Genomic DNA, 16,922 nt, shown 5'->3' with positions numbered 1-16,922 from the left:
GAGAGAACCTAACATAAATACAAAAGCTGTGGGCTACCAGTACTTCACCCAAAAAAATCTCAAAAGGAAAAGCAACGAAAGCCAAAATTTAAGCCGACTGCTCACAACTGGCAGAAAAACAATTGAATCACGCTGTTGAAGTCGCTCCTCTTGTATCACGAAAGTGGGTGGGGACTAGTCACCTACACCGACAGTAGTGCTGGAAAGCTATATCTTACACAACTTATTCCACAGGGTTTAAAATACACAAGAGAAGCTGGTGATCACTCTTCCATACATATCCTCTAGTACTTTCTGATTAAAGTCATATCCTCTAGTACTCTTCCATACATATCCTCTAGTACTTTCTGATTAAAGTCATATCCTCTAGTACTTTCTGATTAAAGTCATATCCTCTAGTACTTTCTGATTAAAGTCAAACTAAAAAAATTTATTTACTGATTATCTACACACCGGAAAGCTTTATCAAGTTGATGAAAAAAACGAAATATAAGTGGGTTAATGTAATAATGGAAGCACTTCTAGTAAACTTTACTTTCATAAACTTATTTCAGTGGGTGAATTAACAAGAAAATTTCAACTTTGCAGGCTATCAAACACTAAATATAAAAATCAACTTCGCTATGCAACTAATTTACAAGCCTGTATCCAATAATTATGACCTACAATAACATCTTATCACAAAAATAATGCTGTAATCACCAATCTACTTTAAAAGGATGAGGAATATCAAGTAAAAAAAGGATTTTTGACAAAGGAAAAATCTATTTCTGGAGTGAAGACCTGTGTCGCTTGATGAAATGTCCCATATGTACACATTTCTAGAGTATAAATTGCTAAATATACCAGAGAAAAAGCTATACAACTATACTTGAATGCCAGAGTTACCTCTGGATCGTCATCCTCATGAGATACCAGTGTATGTCATCTAGGAGTGAGTGGAAGCCACTACAGGTGCTTAATCCCAATAGACACTCTCCTCTCCCAAAATCCCTCTACCTAAGGGGGGTGCGTTGTGGTCCTTCTCCTTTCTTCTACTACTTCACAGAACCCATCATCCCGAAATACTTTTAAGCTGCCTTCGAGGGTGGGAAAAAAGGAAGGGTTCACTTTACAGGCGACACAGGTCTTCACCCAGAAATAGATTTTTCCTTTGTCAAATCCTCTTCTGGGGATGACCTGTCTCGACCAGTGAACCTAATAACAGAGAACTGGCCAAATAAACATTAAATATAAAGGTCAAATCATCAAAATTAAAGAATTTTACTAAGGAAAAATAAAATTATTTTTGAATATGCTTTTATCAATTAATATAACATATTATTTAAAACTGAATATGTTAAGTAAAAGTATATAAAACAAAGTAGCTTGAATATTGTACGACAATCTAACTAAAAACCATCACCTAAATTAACAAATAGTGGTGAAAAATTGAACAAAGATGGTATGAACAAAGACAGGAGTGGTTTGTGAAGCAACCCAAACCCAGTCAACAAGGTAGAAAGGCAGGGAATACAAGCGAGGCATGTAGGTGAGAGGTATACCAATAGGTAGGGCAAGCAAACTAAATCACAAATTACAACTTAAATAACATAATACTAAGCTGACTCTGGAGAAACAATGTTCCTGCAAGCGACAGCAGAAAATTTAAACCTCTAAGGACTTAAAGGTAGTGATGTTTAAAAACTCTTGGAATTTTAGCCACGTATTTCTTAATTTCATCAAAGATTCTTATGTTAAGTAATTAACAGAGGTGGCTACAGCAGGATATCGTGGACCTGGGAACTGAATCTGGGTTGGCTTGTTTAATAAAATAAAAAGATTGTGTCTAATGCCATTCCGGAGATGGTTCCACCATTCTCCTCTAACAAAAAAAGGGGACCTGAGAATCTTTGAGAAGTCCTATCAGGTAAGCTTGCAATTAACTACCGGACATAAGGAAGGATCTTCCGGAAGAGGTATGATCTCCAGAGGCCACCTATTTTGGGGATCTTACAGTTCTTGGCTAAAAGGTTTGGTCGGAGAAAGTAGAACCTCTGGCGGAGAAATCACATGATTCGACTCTCTAGAAAGGGCTGAAGTTCAGAGATTCTAGCTCCTGAAGCCAGGCTAATTAAAAACAATCTTCCTAGAGAGTCAAATAAGGCAAGATTCATTGTTAGTGTCCTGAAGCTAACATGATAAATCTGTTTAAAAACAAAGAAACTTACGTTTAGGATGGGTTGTTGGTCTAAGAGCGAGCACAAGCTTTAGGAATGGGGAAAAATACGAATCTGTTAAGTTAATGTTAAATCAATTGAAATATTTTCTTTAGTGATTTAGTGGCGTAATAGCACTAGCAGCTGACCTTTATCAAAAAGGGCCTTAAAAATGAGATTGTGAGATTGGTACTCATTGTATGAGCGTCTGATTCTTTTAGAAAGTTGGCAGATTTTCTTGCCTGCGAATCATACTGACCAGTAGATTCTCTCTTATCTGATTCTAGAAACATTGTGTTCAAAGATCAATATTAGCGTTGCTTTGCTGTTGCGTGAACTTCATGAAATTCATAAAGTTAGAGGCATTCAGCATTCTGAGGAAGCTGACACAGTCTGAGTTTGTACTTTGGGTTAACTTTGGATGAGGAATCTGTTTGGCTCTGATTTTCAACTCTAATAGAAGAGGAAACCAGTTGCTCTTCCCGACCGCAGGGGCTACTGGGAGTATCACGACCTTTGAATGACCTGAGTTTATTGTAGAACTTCAACAGAAGATTTACTGGTAGGAACAGTACCTTCTGCCATTTGTTCCAGTCTACTGACATTGCATCTGTGGCGTAGGCCCGAGGGTCCAGGTTCGGAGCTATATAACAGGGCAGTTTGTGATTTGATTCCGTAGCAAACAGGTCCACCTGTAGTCCCGGAATTTGTTGGCAAATCCAGTTGAAGGATTTCTTGTCAGAGACCATTCACAGTTCCAAGCGGTCGTTCTTACGACAGAGATCTGTGATCACGTTTCTTACTCCCGACAGATGCGTGGTGGACGGGTGCCAATGATTTTCATTGCTAATGAAAGATTGCTATCATTGCATGGTTTCACGTGACGATTTGGAACCTCCCTGTTCGAACGTGAACTATCCTTGCACTATCCAGGACTAATCTGATATGTATCATTTTATTTGGTCGTAGCGTTTCAAGAGTCAGGAAAACCGCCAACGCCTCTAGAATATTGATATGGAAATGTGTGAAAAGGTCGACCAAGTTCCTGAACTTTTTGTATTGTGAGTAACACTCCCCATCCCGGGACAGAGATGCATCCGTGTGAATGATCAGAGCTTTGGTGGAGGAAATGTAGAGGTGTTGGAAAGACTTTTGGCTGTTGTCCAGGTGGAGTCTTTCTTTAAGATTGGAGGTATGAGGGAGACTTTGTCCCTGAGATTGTAATTGGCTCGACTCCACCACACTCGATTTATGTCCTTCAGTTTTGCTTTGAGAAGTAGATCTGTTATTGATGCAAACTGAAGAGAACCTAAGATTCTTTCTTGAGTGCGACGAGAGGCTCGTTTGCACTTGAGAAACTGTCTCGTTGCTTTGGCTATCTCTTTGCATTTTACTGGCGGAATCGAAAGTTTGTGGGTGTTTAGATCCCACTGGATCCCCAGCCACTGAAACTGGGATACGAATCGAACGGGCTATTTGCATTTATGTGAAAACCTAGATACTCTGAAACTGGATAACCTTTCTGGTAGCCTCCGGCACTTCGGTATCGTTGAGGGCCATAATGTAATCGTCGTCAAGCCACGAGCATGATGCCTTGGACAGTAGTTCTGAACCACAGTTTCTCTAGTTTGGTGAGATCACCAGGTGCTATATTTGGACGGCTTGACCTGCTGAAGGTAAGCCTGTTGCCTAGCCTGAATCCTAGGTAAGGAGAAGTTTCTCGCCATCGGGACATGATAATATCGTCTATGAGTCTATGAGGGTAGTCCCACGGCCCATGGGAAATGAGTCTGCACCTGAGGCGAGGTCAACATCACGGAACTTGTGGCATTGAATATAAAATTGAGTTGATAGTTGATATCACTCTTCTTTGTCTGTGAGTCTTTCTTTGTACGCTGAACAAACGTCCATGAAATTTAGATGCCTGACTTTCTTTATTGCCTTCTTTAGAAGGTCTTTTGCATAATCCTAGCAGATCACGGTGTTAGGGTCACAGTAGAATCTGACTGAGTGGAGGCCACTTCCTATCAACTCCACCTAAGACCCGCTGAGACAATGCTGTGGGCCCATGGACTGAAGGTCAATGGTCCCTGTGGAGAATATAAACTCACACGCCTGGAGGCTCATTGGTTTGAGGGCTTATTATCTCTGCCTCCTCTTGAGCCTCTGCCTCTGGGCTGAGCTCTGGATCCGCCTGTGGAATCGCCTAAACCTCTACCGCCCCTGGACTGGCGGTATCACAGGCTTTGAACCTCGACTTCAAAGGTGGGGGTTGAACTGGGGGCCTTCGTGGGCAGCTGAGCCAGCAGAGTGGTGGCTGGCTGATTCAGTAGGACATATTGAGGTTGCCCTTTTGGAGGTAGAAGGTTGGGCAACTTGAGAGCAGGAACTGCCTGGACAACTGTCTGGAGTCTGGGGAGCAATCTGGATGGTACCTCATGCAGCCTCACTTGCCTTCCTTCCCTTGAGCTGAGGCCCGAAGACTCAAGAAGACTTCCTCTTAAAGAGAAGTCCCCAACAGAATCCGGAGATTCTGGTTGGCCTGGAAGCCTCGCAGTGACATTGTTGACTAGGTCATCAGGAAAGAGGTTGAATTCCCCAGATGGAGAACAATAGACCTGTTTGGCTCATGTCGGATGGGCGTCAGCAAGCACAGTTCGTCTTGCCACCACAAAGTCATACAAATCACTTTCTAAACGTAGACAGAGTGATTTGGTCAGAATCCGGAATAGAGAGTTCGTCGCCCATAAACGGCGATGTCAACTCCGCCCGAGGTGGCGGGTTGATGGACTTCTACTGAGGCGGCATCTGGCATCAATTCACGCCTTGATCAAGGTCGGAATCCTGGGCAACTGCTCACTGAATAGATCAAACGCCTCCGGATCAGTTTACCTACCGTAAAGGTTTCAGGAGCTAACCCAACAATCCAGATCCCCGGAAGAGCTGAGATATGAGGTCCGTCTCCACCCAGCTCCCTGAGGCATTAGCTTCTCCTCTATCGGCCTGTAAAGTCAATTCAGCTATCTTGGAAGTACAGGGGTGGGAATGTCCTCATGGACAACAAACATCGTATACCGCCCCTTATGAGGAGTTAACTTAGTGTTAGTACACTCCCAGTCTGACAAAATTCTGACCCATGCGGACTGTGCCTGGTCCCTGGGGAAGATCACCGTCTCCTAAGACCTTGTCTTCCCTCCACTGAAACTTCTTCCGACAAACCAGGCATATCCTGGGAAAGGAAAAACAAGATCGCGGAAAAAGAACTACGTAGTCTTCCACAAGACCCAGGTGCCACAACCTTTAATGGTTAATTTACCATTGGCAAGGGGCATTGAAGGCCAAGAGCGCCAGGATTGCAGTCCTCAAATGCTGGAAGCTTAGAGGAGTCCGAATAGAGCCAACTGCGTGGCTGTACGGACCGGTATTGGCGGTTGACAGCGACTCTTCTTGGGTCTTCAATCTCTGAGCCAGAGACTGTACTAGTCTGCGGATGTCTCCAGACTTGAGCGAGATCTGAGACATTGTTCAAATTGTGAATCATAGCAGATATCTTCTGCATTAAGATATCTGCCTGTCACTTTAGTGGGCCTCAGGGTCAAGTCAGATTTCTTAGCTTTGGCAGCCCAGATCTGACCCCTTAGGAGGGCAGCTTCTGAAGTGAAGGTTTGGGAGCCAACGACAACACAGAACTAGAGCACTTGGGGATCTTCGGGGTTTAGACAATTTAGGTAACGTCTTTGTCTTAGCCCAGGACTTCACCTTGGGATCACCGACCCGAGCAGGCCCCAAGGGTGGAGAAGACGCAGAGAATCCTTGAAGGAGGAAAGGCGAAGCGGTAGAGGAGTGAAAGCACGAACGTTTGCGCCTACCTGCCCACTTACATCCTACACTTCTCCTCGGATCGATGGCCATTGGTTAGACGTGAATGTTGATATTGGCTGCTATAAGCCACTTCCTCCACACAGTTCTTGCTGGTCTTCAGCGTGGCTTGAGTCTCAGCCTAATCTTGTTAATCAGAACAAAGCCGCCAGGAGCTACAGGACCTAGCCATGGGGTAAATGATAGCCATATGTCCTCTGCCAGCACATACGGACGTCCCTGACCAGCACGTTGCGACTGAAGCCCCCGACCCCAAAATCTTAAGGGTAGAAAGAGATGAAGATTATGGCGGAATAGAGGACCTATAACAGGATACAATGTCAATATAGAAGTGGCGTGAAAACTAACTTCTGTCGTATAGTCCGACGAACAAATTCGTCTAAAATATTCATAAATGTATACTAACAAAGAGTTGCGTACGAATCATCAATCACGTCTTGGTAAAAAAGAGGCGTAGCATACATCACAACCATCAGGATGCCGGAATAGGATGATCTCCACCTCGGCTACAGCTGGCATGAGACCTGCATACTACCAGCTGGATTGCATAGTCGGCATTTACAGCCGGCTTCCTGACAATGAACCACCATGAAAATTGATACAGTATCAAAAAAGTGATGCGGAACAGGTTCGGCAGTGGGAATAACTAACTAGTAAACTTGTTAATAATTTTCCTTCCACTGGAGTTGAGATCTGAGTTGTTTTCTTAAATTCTGTGGGCGTTCGGTACAATCAACTGCAGGAGGTAAGACACGGAAATGCCGATGCACCGAACAATTCTGACGCGGCGTCACGTCTCAATTCAACCTCTGAAAACAACAACCGGTGGTGGAAAACGAGCTAGTTCCACGAACGAGATTCGGACTGATCTCACGGAGCGTAGTTCGGAAATATAATGGCTAGAATAATATTCAGCCTGGCGTCTCATGAATTCTGCCGCAAAGGGGAAGGCAGCGGCGCCATTTCTTGTTCTTATGGGAACTAAACGAGCTATGATAGCGCGAACGGAATGGCGGAACAGCGAGATGGGGGCAGTGAAAAACGCTGGCGACTACTACAGGTCAGGGTGCCATTACCCTCCACGGCGTCATCTCAACCAAAGAGCAAAATAGGCATTGCTCGAATGCCCCAAAGGAGAAGCCATGAATAGACAATAGACCGATAAATAAGGAGTGAAGAAAACACGTGAAGGCGGAGTAGATAATATCTATAGCTTCTTCACTGCCCAGTGAACACCTGGTCAGGTAGGCTGGGTCACACAGTGAACCGTGACGAGGAAAGGAGCATAGCACCCGAACCAAGCCCTCGGTTGTGATCAAACTGAATGGTTGTGTTGTGTTGTTGCATATAGGAAAGACCCAGACTGGCGTAACTTCGAGCGAAGGCCACCTAGATGACCTATGCCCCCCTAGACCTTGAAAGCCAGGATAGGAAGAGAGAAGGCTGAGGCCAGACTTAGCCTACCTTCACGAGATTGACAATGTCGAACTGGTCAAGATGAGCTAATGTGTCCCCCACTACCATACATATCAGACCTCAAAGCTATATAAATACATAACAATTGCAAAATTAAAATAATATAATTACATAAATTAAATGCACCTGCGCTGAGAACAGAAAAGAAAGGAGGATAGGCTGAGCCTCACTTTCCACTATTCTAAATACAACAACAATAATTCCGTGGCGTAGAAGCGAGCGATAAATTAAAAACTATCATTATTATTATGGTGGGCATTATTAGAAAAATTCTTCTGGCGTCCAGAAGATGGCCAGAAGACATCAGAGGTTGGATTACAACCACGAATATAAATAAACATGGCGGCTCAGGGCTGAATAAAAGTGTAAGTTATTAAGCGAGACAAACTATCCAATCAGTCCCAAACCAACAAAAATTGAATACTCAACTTCCAGGATCGTCACAGTTGCTAGAAGACATGATGAAGATGAATAATGCCGAAATGAAGAAAAGGGCACCAAAAACACCAGCGTGAAATCAACATGTGGCGTGGAAAGGGTGCTGGGAGATGATGGTTCTAGGTGGAAGTAGTAATGCCAGCTGAGGAAGGACCGTTGTGGCACCCCTTAGAGTAGAGGATTTTGGGAGAGAGAGGTCTGTGGGATTAGCACCTGTGGTAGTGGCTTCCACTGCTCTAAATGACATGCAGCATCTATGAGGATGATGATCCAGGATTGGTAACTCTGGCATTCTATAGTTGTATAGCTTTTTTTCTCTGGTATATCTAGCAATGTTATACCTGAAATATGTGCTACTCTGGGACATTCCACTGTGCAAACATGGTCGATCCCAGAGAAAGAACAAGGCACACTTCAATTATCAAGCAGCGTTATGAATGCCAACATTATGGATGATGTTGAATTCCTTAGGGAGCATGTCTACTCAGATGAACTCATCTCTTCCATGCACTCATCAGACACTGAAGCAAACAAAACAGGTGATTTGTCTATTAAGTAAAACTTGAGGTGTTCCAAAGTAAATAGCCTAATGAAAATTTAACAAACCTTTACTACAACCATTAGGAATCCACTCACCTTTATATCCTGAAAACGAGTGAACAGCTCTGCAATGGCTTCCTGGGCATTAAGCAATGAGGCACGTCCATCCTGTAAGAATAAAAAATCTTTTTAGTAAAACTCATGTTCTAAGCATCACACAAATACTAGTAAAGACACGACCAGACAAATAAAAAAAAATTGTATATCTCTATTTGCAGCATTGTGCTGGATTTTAGTTATTGTGTAACATTACATATGCTTGTAAAGTACTGTACTGTATATATAATGTTACACAGTAACTGAAACCAATAAAATAATTCCTCCTTTTAGAGCTTTCCTTTCTGTAGTCATAATAAATGCTGACAATGATGAGACCGAGACTTTTTCTTATTTGCTTTTTCATCTTTCTTCAACTAATTCCTTACCATACTCCGAGGAAGGCTACGGTATAGATTCAAGCAAGGTTGAGAGAGAGAGAGAGAGAGAGAGAGAGAGAGAGAGAGAGAGAGAGAGAGAGAGAGAGAGAGAGAGAGAGAGAGAGAGAGAGAGAGAGAGAGAGAGAGAGAGAGATTCAAAAGGAAATAATAGAAAACCAAGAAAGTGGTGTCCAAGTGGTTGACCTGGCAAGGAGTATGGGGTGGCCATACAAACAATTTCTACTATAATGAAAAAAATAGAGGCTATCATAGCGACTGATGTTGCTTAGGGAATGAAATCTGTTACAAAACAGCTAGACAACTGAGGAAGTGGAGAAATTGTTGTTAATTAGGACAAATGAAAACAGTTAGCTGGTGAGTATTTCTGTGACCATTTTTTGTGTGAAAAGGAATGAAAAATAATGCCGATCTTTTGAAGTTTCAAAAGACCCCTAAATAAGTGCTAATAGAGATAGCACTCAGGAATTCAAAGACAGTCATGGGTGGTTTGAGAAATTCAAGAAGATAAGTGGTACATGCAGTGAGGTGAGGAATGGGGAGGTAGTCAGTTTTGACAAAGATTCTGCTGAGAAGTATGTTAAGTGTTCAATCACTATACAAAGGCTGAAGGTTCTGTTCCCTAACAAGTATTTCAATGTGATGAGACAGGTCTGTTTTGGGTGAAAATGCCAAACAGGACCTACAGTATCCAAAAGAAGTTGTTAATGCCAGGGCACAACCCAATGAAGGAAAGCTAACTCTGCTCAGTGGGAATGCAAGTAAAATACATTAAATATGCTGTGGAGGGTGCCCCTAACACAACTCTTCTCATCCAGCCCATGGACCAGCATGTCATCTCTAATTTCAAGGAACTCTACACCAAAGCACAAAGCACTATTATAGGGGCTCTTTGAACTAACTTCTGATACAGAGCTGACCCATGGAGAATTCTGGAACTACTTCAGTATCCTCCATCACATAAGCCTCAAAGTCAAAGCCTGGGGGATGTCTCTTACAGGACAATGAACTGTGCCTGGAGGAAACTGTGGCAAGATGCTGCAACAGTAAGGGACTTTTAAGGCTTGAGGCTGAGCTTTGTTGTAGAGGATATTGTGTCTCTAGGGTAGTCCCTGGGCTTGAAGGAGTTAGTCTAAGAGCAAAGAGAGGAGCTCACCACAGAAATACTGGACCTCCAGAAGGAGTAGGAATAGACAATAGTTGGGGAATTTTTTTCAGTGGAGGGAAAGGAGGATGTCCCTTGTTCATTAATAAAAGAAATGTGGTAACATGGGGGGGAGGGCCAAAGTTTCCTTGAAAAATAACACAGATGCAAAATGTGTTATAAACTTTCTGAATGACAATGCTATCTAACTTTCAGGCCATTTTAAAATGCAGGCAAAAGCAAACATCACTCGACAGGTTTTTAGTAAGAAACAAACAGTGTCTCAAGAGAAAGATGTGAAGAGAGACAGAAAAGAGAGACAACCCCAGATGCACAGTTGCTTCTCTTCCAAACAATAACATCTCTCTTCTCTTCAACTTCTTGACCACCTTCCACAAATTTACATTTACTTTATCTATATAATGTTTATGTTTTTTGTATAATTCCCCCATACAGTACTAAGATTCTTAAATTTAAGTTAAAATGCTATTGTTTGTTGTATTTTTGGAGGTCTGGAACACATTACAGTGATCTAACTCCCATTATTTCTTAAGGGAAAAATTCACAGTTTATAGACAGTTCGGTTAAAGGACAGCCTACTGGAACAGATTAAGTCCTTCTACTGAGGTATGACTACGAGCATTTCCCTTGAGAATTTCTGGTTAGAATTTCCTTCCATAGGTGACAGTCCTCCCTGGCACTTAAGCTCCTCACCAGCAACATTTGCTAATGTCCTACAGGTAGGTAACTCAAAACTTATTAAAAAACCCTCAGATCCTACAGGGGAGAGAGGTTTAGCTACTGCGGCTAGGCCAAGGGGTTCTTGGCTACCTCTCTAAACACAGACTTCACAGATCAAATCTGATGCATTACTAAAGTGTAAGTTGCCCTGCTGAGGTAATCTGAAATCTACTCCACCATTCAACAGCAGCCTCATCTCTCCAAGGGATTATCACTGGAGCACGTGAAATATGCATACACAAATTAGTTTTTCACTAGCAGAGGCAATAAGCTCTCTGGGGTCACAGGCAGGTGTGGAGAAGAGAGAATGCCTCAAGTAGCATTAATAACAGGTGCAAGTGCATCTACCTGTTCAATAGCTGCTACAACTGAACTAGAATTCCTGGGTGCAAGTTCTTGCTGCCACTGGCTACGGGTAACAAGCTAATACACATAGCTAAATCATCAGGTAAATCATGTACAAGTTCAGGCAAATTATTTTTCATCTGCTTGTGTAAGGTAAAATAATTTGAATATGAGCGTCTTGTCACAGACCTCAGTGAAGTAGAATTAGGAGCCTCAGAAGACTGTTATAAATGAAGTACCCTCATCAGAGGGCTCAGAATGTTTATACAGTGCTACCCTGCTTTTTGTGCTTCACTTTTTTGCGCTTCATTTTGTCACAGATTTTTGTGAAACACATTCACTTTTCCGTGGAAGAAATTTCACTAATTTGAAGATTTTTTAAGTAACACTACTACAATGTAAGTACTGTACACTGTAGATTATATTACTGTATATCATACAATTCAGTATTAAGTCATGAACACAATATGCAAAAATACAGTACAGGCAGTCTCTGGTTATCAGCAGGGGTTCCGTTCTGGCGATGTGACGACAGGCAAAAATCGCCAATAACTGGAAACTGGCGATTTTCGGTAGTTATCGGGGCCGATAAGCACTGAAAATTGCTGATTTTCGGTTATCAGCGCCTCTGTTAGGTATGTATCGGTGCCAATATGCGATTATCGGCGCCGATACGCGGAAATTGGCACATATCAGAGTTGAAAATTGCCGCCAAAAAAACCGGTTCGCCAATAACCGGGGATTGCCTGTAATTAGTGAATAAACAGTGTTACCATAAGGAAAAAAGCAAATTAATGATAATTTTAATTGTTTTTACCAATATATAAACAAAATGAGACAACTTCACTACTATAAGAGAAAACAGCTTTGCTTATGTATACAGGGGTAACTTGATTAGTTGTCAAATGTTCTGTAAGACAGATTTATTTACAGTAATTTGTATTGAAGATTTATTTAATTTGTATTAAACATTTTATAGATATTTTGCTGTTTACATTAATATTAATATTTTAAAATTAGTAAATCACTGTTATAAGCATTTTAGGGGGCATATATCCATAAGAGTAACAGTTGTAAGCAGATAGTAATCTAAGATGACTTAGGGTGTTTTGGGATGATGATTTGGGGTGTATTTTTGTTTGAACTGATATCAAATTGTTTTAGAATGACAACAGAATGAGGGGTGGCTAGAGGTGGGGAATGTATTTAAAGACTTCAGGTTTGTATGTTAGGAAAAATACAAATTACTTCCAAATTTGTCATTTATTCCTACACGAATACAAACCCTAGGACTATATATAGGAAGACTCACTGAATGGTGGGAGGATCTGAGTAAGCTTCATAACTGACTGTAGGTTTGCCTCACCTAGGACTTTTTCCTGGTTGCGTAATGTCGAGCAAAGGAAGTAGTCCCATGCCTCTGACCGGGGGAACAATTGTGTGCTAGACTGTCAGACTTCTGGGCTTTTCAAAATACTGTAATGGGTTTAGAAGCAACATTACTTCGAAAAAGGCTTGGAAGAACACTATGTCGGAGACAAAAAGCTAAGATAAGAAACAGGTTAGTTTTATTACCAATTCCTCTCTTCCCTTGCTAGAGAGGGCAGGACTTGCTTCTATTAGATCATGACTATGGAAAAAATAGAAAGGCTGACTACTCACCTGCATCAGAAGAGGAGAGGTAGAGAAAGGGAAAGGAGGGGGGGTCAGTCACACACAATCACTCTCATTTCTGCAACCGTACATCTTAGACCAGATGCTACCTGTCCTGCTAAGGGAACTGGATGAGCTACACAACCTGTTGAGCAGCCACCACAAGACTCAAGGAAAAGGTGTCCGAGGACCTATGGGCAATGTCCCTCAGGTTGAAGGAGGTGGATGTCGTCTGATGCGACCACATTCCTGCTCTCAGCACCTGATGCACTGACTGTTTTTCTTGAATGCGAGGGACGGAGCGATGCCCCTGACTTTGTGAGCGCTGGGCAGGAACGTACCCGAATCCTCTTCGTTTGATATTGATTATGCCTACTTGATAATCTCATGAAGCCAGAAAGAGATTGTGTTCTTGGACACCTCTTTCTTGGTCTTGCCAGTGCCAACAAAAAGTCGTCGACACCCAGGCCTGAGCTATCAAGTTCTTTTAAGGTAACACCACAGTACTCTAACTGGACAAAGTAGCATCTTGTCTGGTTCATTACCTATAGAGTCCTCTGGGGAAGGGATCGAGAAGGACTCGAAACTAACGTCAGGACCGACAGATTCTGAGTATTCGCTACGAATTCCTGGACAAATTTGAACAAAACAGATCCCCATCCCCTCGAGTATTTAACATTGTAAGAAAGACCTTGGAGTTTGTCTAATCTCTTCGCCGATGCCAGGGCAAGCAGAAATACAGTCTTGAGGGTCAGATCTCTGTCTGATGACTCGCAGGGACTCGTAAGGTGCATGGGTCAGGCTTTGAAGGATGAAAGTCACATCCCACTCAGGGGACCTGAGTTCCCTGGGAGGGCCAGACTTTTCAAAGCTTCTCATCAACATGGAGATCTCCCAAGAGGAAGAGAGAAAGTCCACTACCTGCTGAATAGTTTTAGCTCTAACTGGAGAGAAACCCGTTCCGTGACACCAACCATGGAAAATGGCCCATTTCCCTTGGTCGGTGTCCACAGAGGATTTCCGAAGATATCCAGACATCTCTGATGCTGTTTGATGAGAAAAGCCTCTTGCTCGCAGGAGATGCTGGATAGTCTCCAACTATGAAGGGATGGGGACTCTATGGACTGGTGGAACCTCTCTACATGGGGTTGGCAAAGGAGGTTGTGCCAGGGAGGAATTTCTCTCGGTGCCTCTGCAGCTCGGGGGTGTCCGAGTCCTTGGGGAGGGGGCCTTCTGGCCCTTCTAAGTCACGGTCTTCCTGAATTATTCTCTCTGCAGGTGAGAGACCCTCATTAGAACCTCCATGACCTCTCTCTGACACCCATACACAAGTCTGTTCCGGTCCTAAGACCGAACCGGGGGTGTACAAAGGGATGAGGTGGGAAACCAACTCCCGATTGTCAATCCGAGTCCTGTCCATTCCACGGTTCCCATAATATCCCCAGGAGGTTGAAGGAACAGGTGAGAGAGGCCTAGCCCTTCCCAAACCTACCGGAGGCCAAAGTCCCGGCAGGAGAGGAAGGCCGTGAACGATTGTCAACCCATGGTGACAATTGATGCACAGGTCTGGGAGAGCTCCTGTCATGCGAAGGTGAATGGGGGTCGTCCCTGGGGAAGAGCAAACACTGACACGAACATGCTTGGAAGCTATCCCAAGGAGAGTATGCCTCTTCATGTGAATGTGTGGGGGACCCGCTCCCAGGAGAGTGATCGCATACCATTGGGCAAGAGCGTGGGCTGCACCAATGACATGCTGTGTTCTTCTCCAAGGCCGAGGCCTCTATGCGCAAAGAAGATTGAGTGAGGGACCTCCTCCATGTCAACATCGCCATCACAGGACTCTGACCTCCGATCAACCATGGCACGGTTCGTAGGAGCCACATCTCGGGTCACCAGAGTTGCGGGTGTGGGAGCAGCGCCTGCAAGCTGTATACTCACTCTCTCTTTGTCAGCCACATCAAAGTCCAGAGACCCAGAACACTTACTGTAACCACACAGGTCTGTGGGAACTCAGGCGGAAGACCCTTCAGTGATGGGTCGGAGCATCCGAGGCGCGGTGTACGACAGGTGATGTTGTTACACATGGGTCCGTAATGGGGAGAGTTTCCAGGACAAGTCCTTGGAGCCCCATGCAGCAGGTTCTTCACTAGACATAAGAGATGTTTGTTGTTTGGAAACAGTGCCTTGGAAGTAAGTGAACGTCGGGGAACCACATACATGGACTTGGTGCTCGTGGGAGCCGCATCGTGGCTGGTCCAAGCACTCACTGGTTCAAAAGCTTCGGGTGTCCGTGGGGACACGAGACATGGTTTCCCTATCTGGGGACAAGGGAGAGCTGTAGAGAGATCCCACTCCTTCTTCCGTGGAAGAGGACATACTGTGAAAGGGCTGCAGAGCCTTCTTACGGTTGAGAGCAGCAACCTTCTCTTTCCTCGAGTCTGTTCGCATAATGCGACCCTTGGGAGAAGAAAGGGAGGAGGTGAAGGCAGGTGACGAAGACACCGATGATGAAGACGAGTGCTAATGGGGTCTTTTCTTCGATGTCCTTTTGCGGTCGCACCTATATATCCTCAACAACTCGTCTAGGAAATCCTTGGTGTCGGGAGACATCAGAGGGGGCTTAGAAGTTGAAGGAACCAGGTGAACAAAAGATGGAGCCATGACCAAAGTGGAAGTTCCTCTGGATTCTGTGACTGAAACCGTAGTTCCAGTCACTGAAACAGTTGAGACAGGAGCTAATTTTGAAGTACAAAGGTGTGAGATCAAGCCCCCACCGATGGCTCCCCGGGAAGACCAAGGGAAGGTCAGAGGTCTCTAAGCTTCTAAAACGTCTTCCCGATCTTCCCCTTTGCCCAGGGGAAGATTGCTCTCCACCTGACCAAACGGAAGAAGCCCCTTGAGCGATCTTGATTTGCCTCCGCCCTCCCCCGTGATCTGCTTGTTGCCGAAGCAACAGGGGAACACGGGGAGTGACCTCTCCCCTACATGAGGAAGAAACAACGTGAGGAGACAGGGAGCTACCCGGTGTCCTTGGAGGAGAATACCCCTCCGATGACGGACGGGCAGCCCTCCTGGATTTCCTCTATCCAGCAAATCCCATCCACTGGTCTGGAGACCAATCACGACACTCCATACAAGTATCAGTAATGGAGCACACACAAGAATTTTCTGTGAGCTTTAATTTTAGCTTTCCTGATAGGAGTGAAATGGCAAAGCTGAGGCAAATTCAAAATGTAATGAGCATGACAATTTGAAAATTCTGGGAACAAACTAAACAGGTGAGCTCCAGGTGACACACACACTAGGCACTCTGGAGTCCACAATTGAAAATGGCAAACTGGGAAGCGTGTTCTTCAGGTTCTGGGTGTGCTTGAATCATGAGCTGGTGCACATTTAGGCTATCGTAAAAGGACCGTGATCAGACAAATATGATTAACACTTTTGTTCAAAATCACTCCATCATCTAATAGAATTGCCAAATTCTTTGCTTGGACTGCTTCTTCCTGTTGTCCTCATAATAGCTTATTTCACTACTTAATGATAATTCAAAATTTATGTGATTACAAATACAGAACATTTCATGGATTCAGGTTAAGTAAATCACTATTCCTGTAGAGTATAATGACCAAGACACACAGAGCATTTTCACCTTGAAAAAATACTCACCTGGTCTACATTAGTTAATGACCTAACAACAGTTCTGATCTGGTCATCTGTTGAAGTTATTCTCAATCTCATTTCTTCCAAAACATCATCAATGTGATGAAGAGACTGCTCTGCTGGAAATCTGGTATTAATGTACTCAACTGTGTTGAAATCTGGTGCATCAAATGGGTCATCACTAGGCAATATCTGAAAAAGTTAAATAATTTCTTCAATTTTGTAATATGGAAATGTGGTCAAGAAACAACAATATTCCAGGTATAAAAATATTTGCAAATTTTTAAAAAAGTTGCTCAGTATTGTAAACTGTGCTGGTATATGACATTTGCAATTCCATTTCTGATGCAATAT

The 16,922-nt window shown here is 43.5% G+C and overlaps 1 protein-coding gene across 1 annotated transcript in view; it reads right to left on the bottom strand.

Moving 5' to 3' along the window:
- Vps53 (vacuolar protein sorting 53) overlaps positions 1 to 16,922 on the bottom strand; it is a 121,009-nt gene that overhangs the window by 102,581 nt on the left and 1,506 nt on the right. Inside the window, exons 2-3 of the mRNA XM_067115923.1 lie at positions 16,575 to 16,760; positions 8,628 to 8,699 (exon numbers count right to left, since the gene is read on the bottom strand). Of these exons, the coding sequence (XP_066972024.1) occupies positions 8,628 to 8,699; positions 16,575 to 16,760 (258 nt within the window). The remainder of the gene's footprint in view (positions 1 to 8,627; positions 8,700 to 16,574; positions 16,761 to 16,922) is intronic.

Source organism: Macrobrachium rosenbergii, chromosome 14 (assembly GCF_040412425.1).
Source record: "Macrobrachium rosenbergii isolate ZJJX-2024 chromosome 14, ASM4041242v1, whole genome shotgun sequence".
NCBI lineage: Eukaryota > Metazoa > Arthropoda > Malacostraca > Decapoda > Palaemonidae > Macrobrachium > Macrobrachium rosenbergii.
The sequence above is the reverse complement of the archived record's forward strand: the minus strand, read 5'-3'. Positions and strand labels throughout refer to the sequence as shown.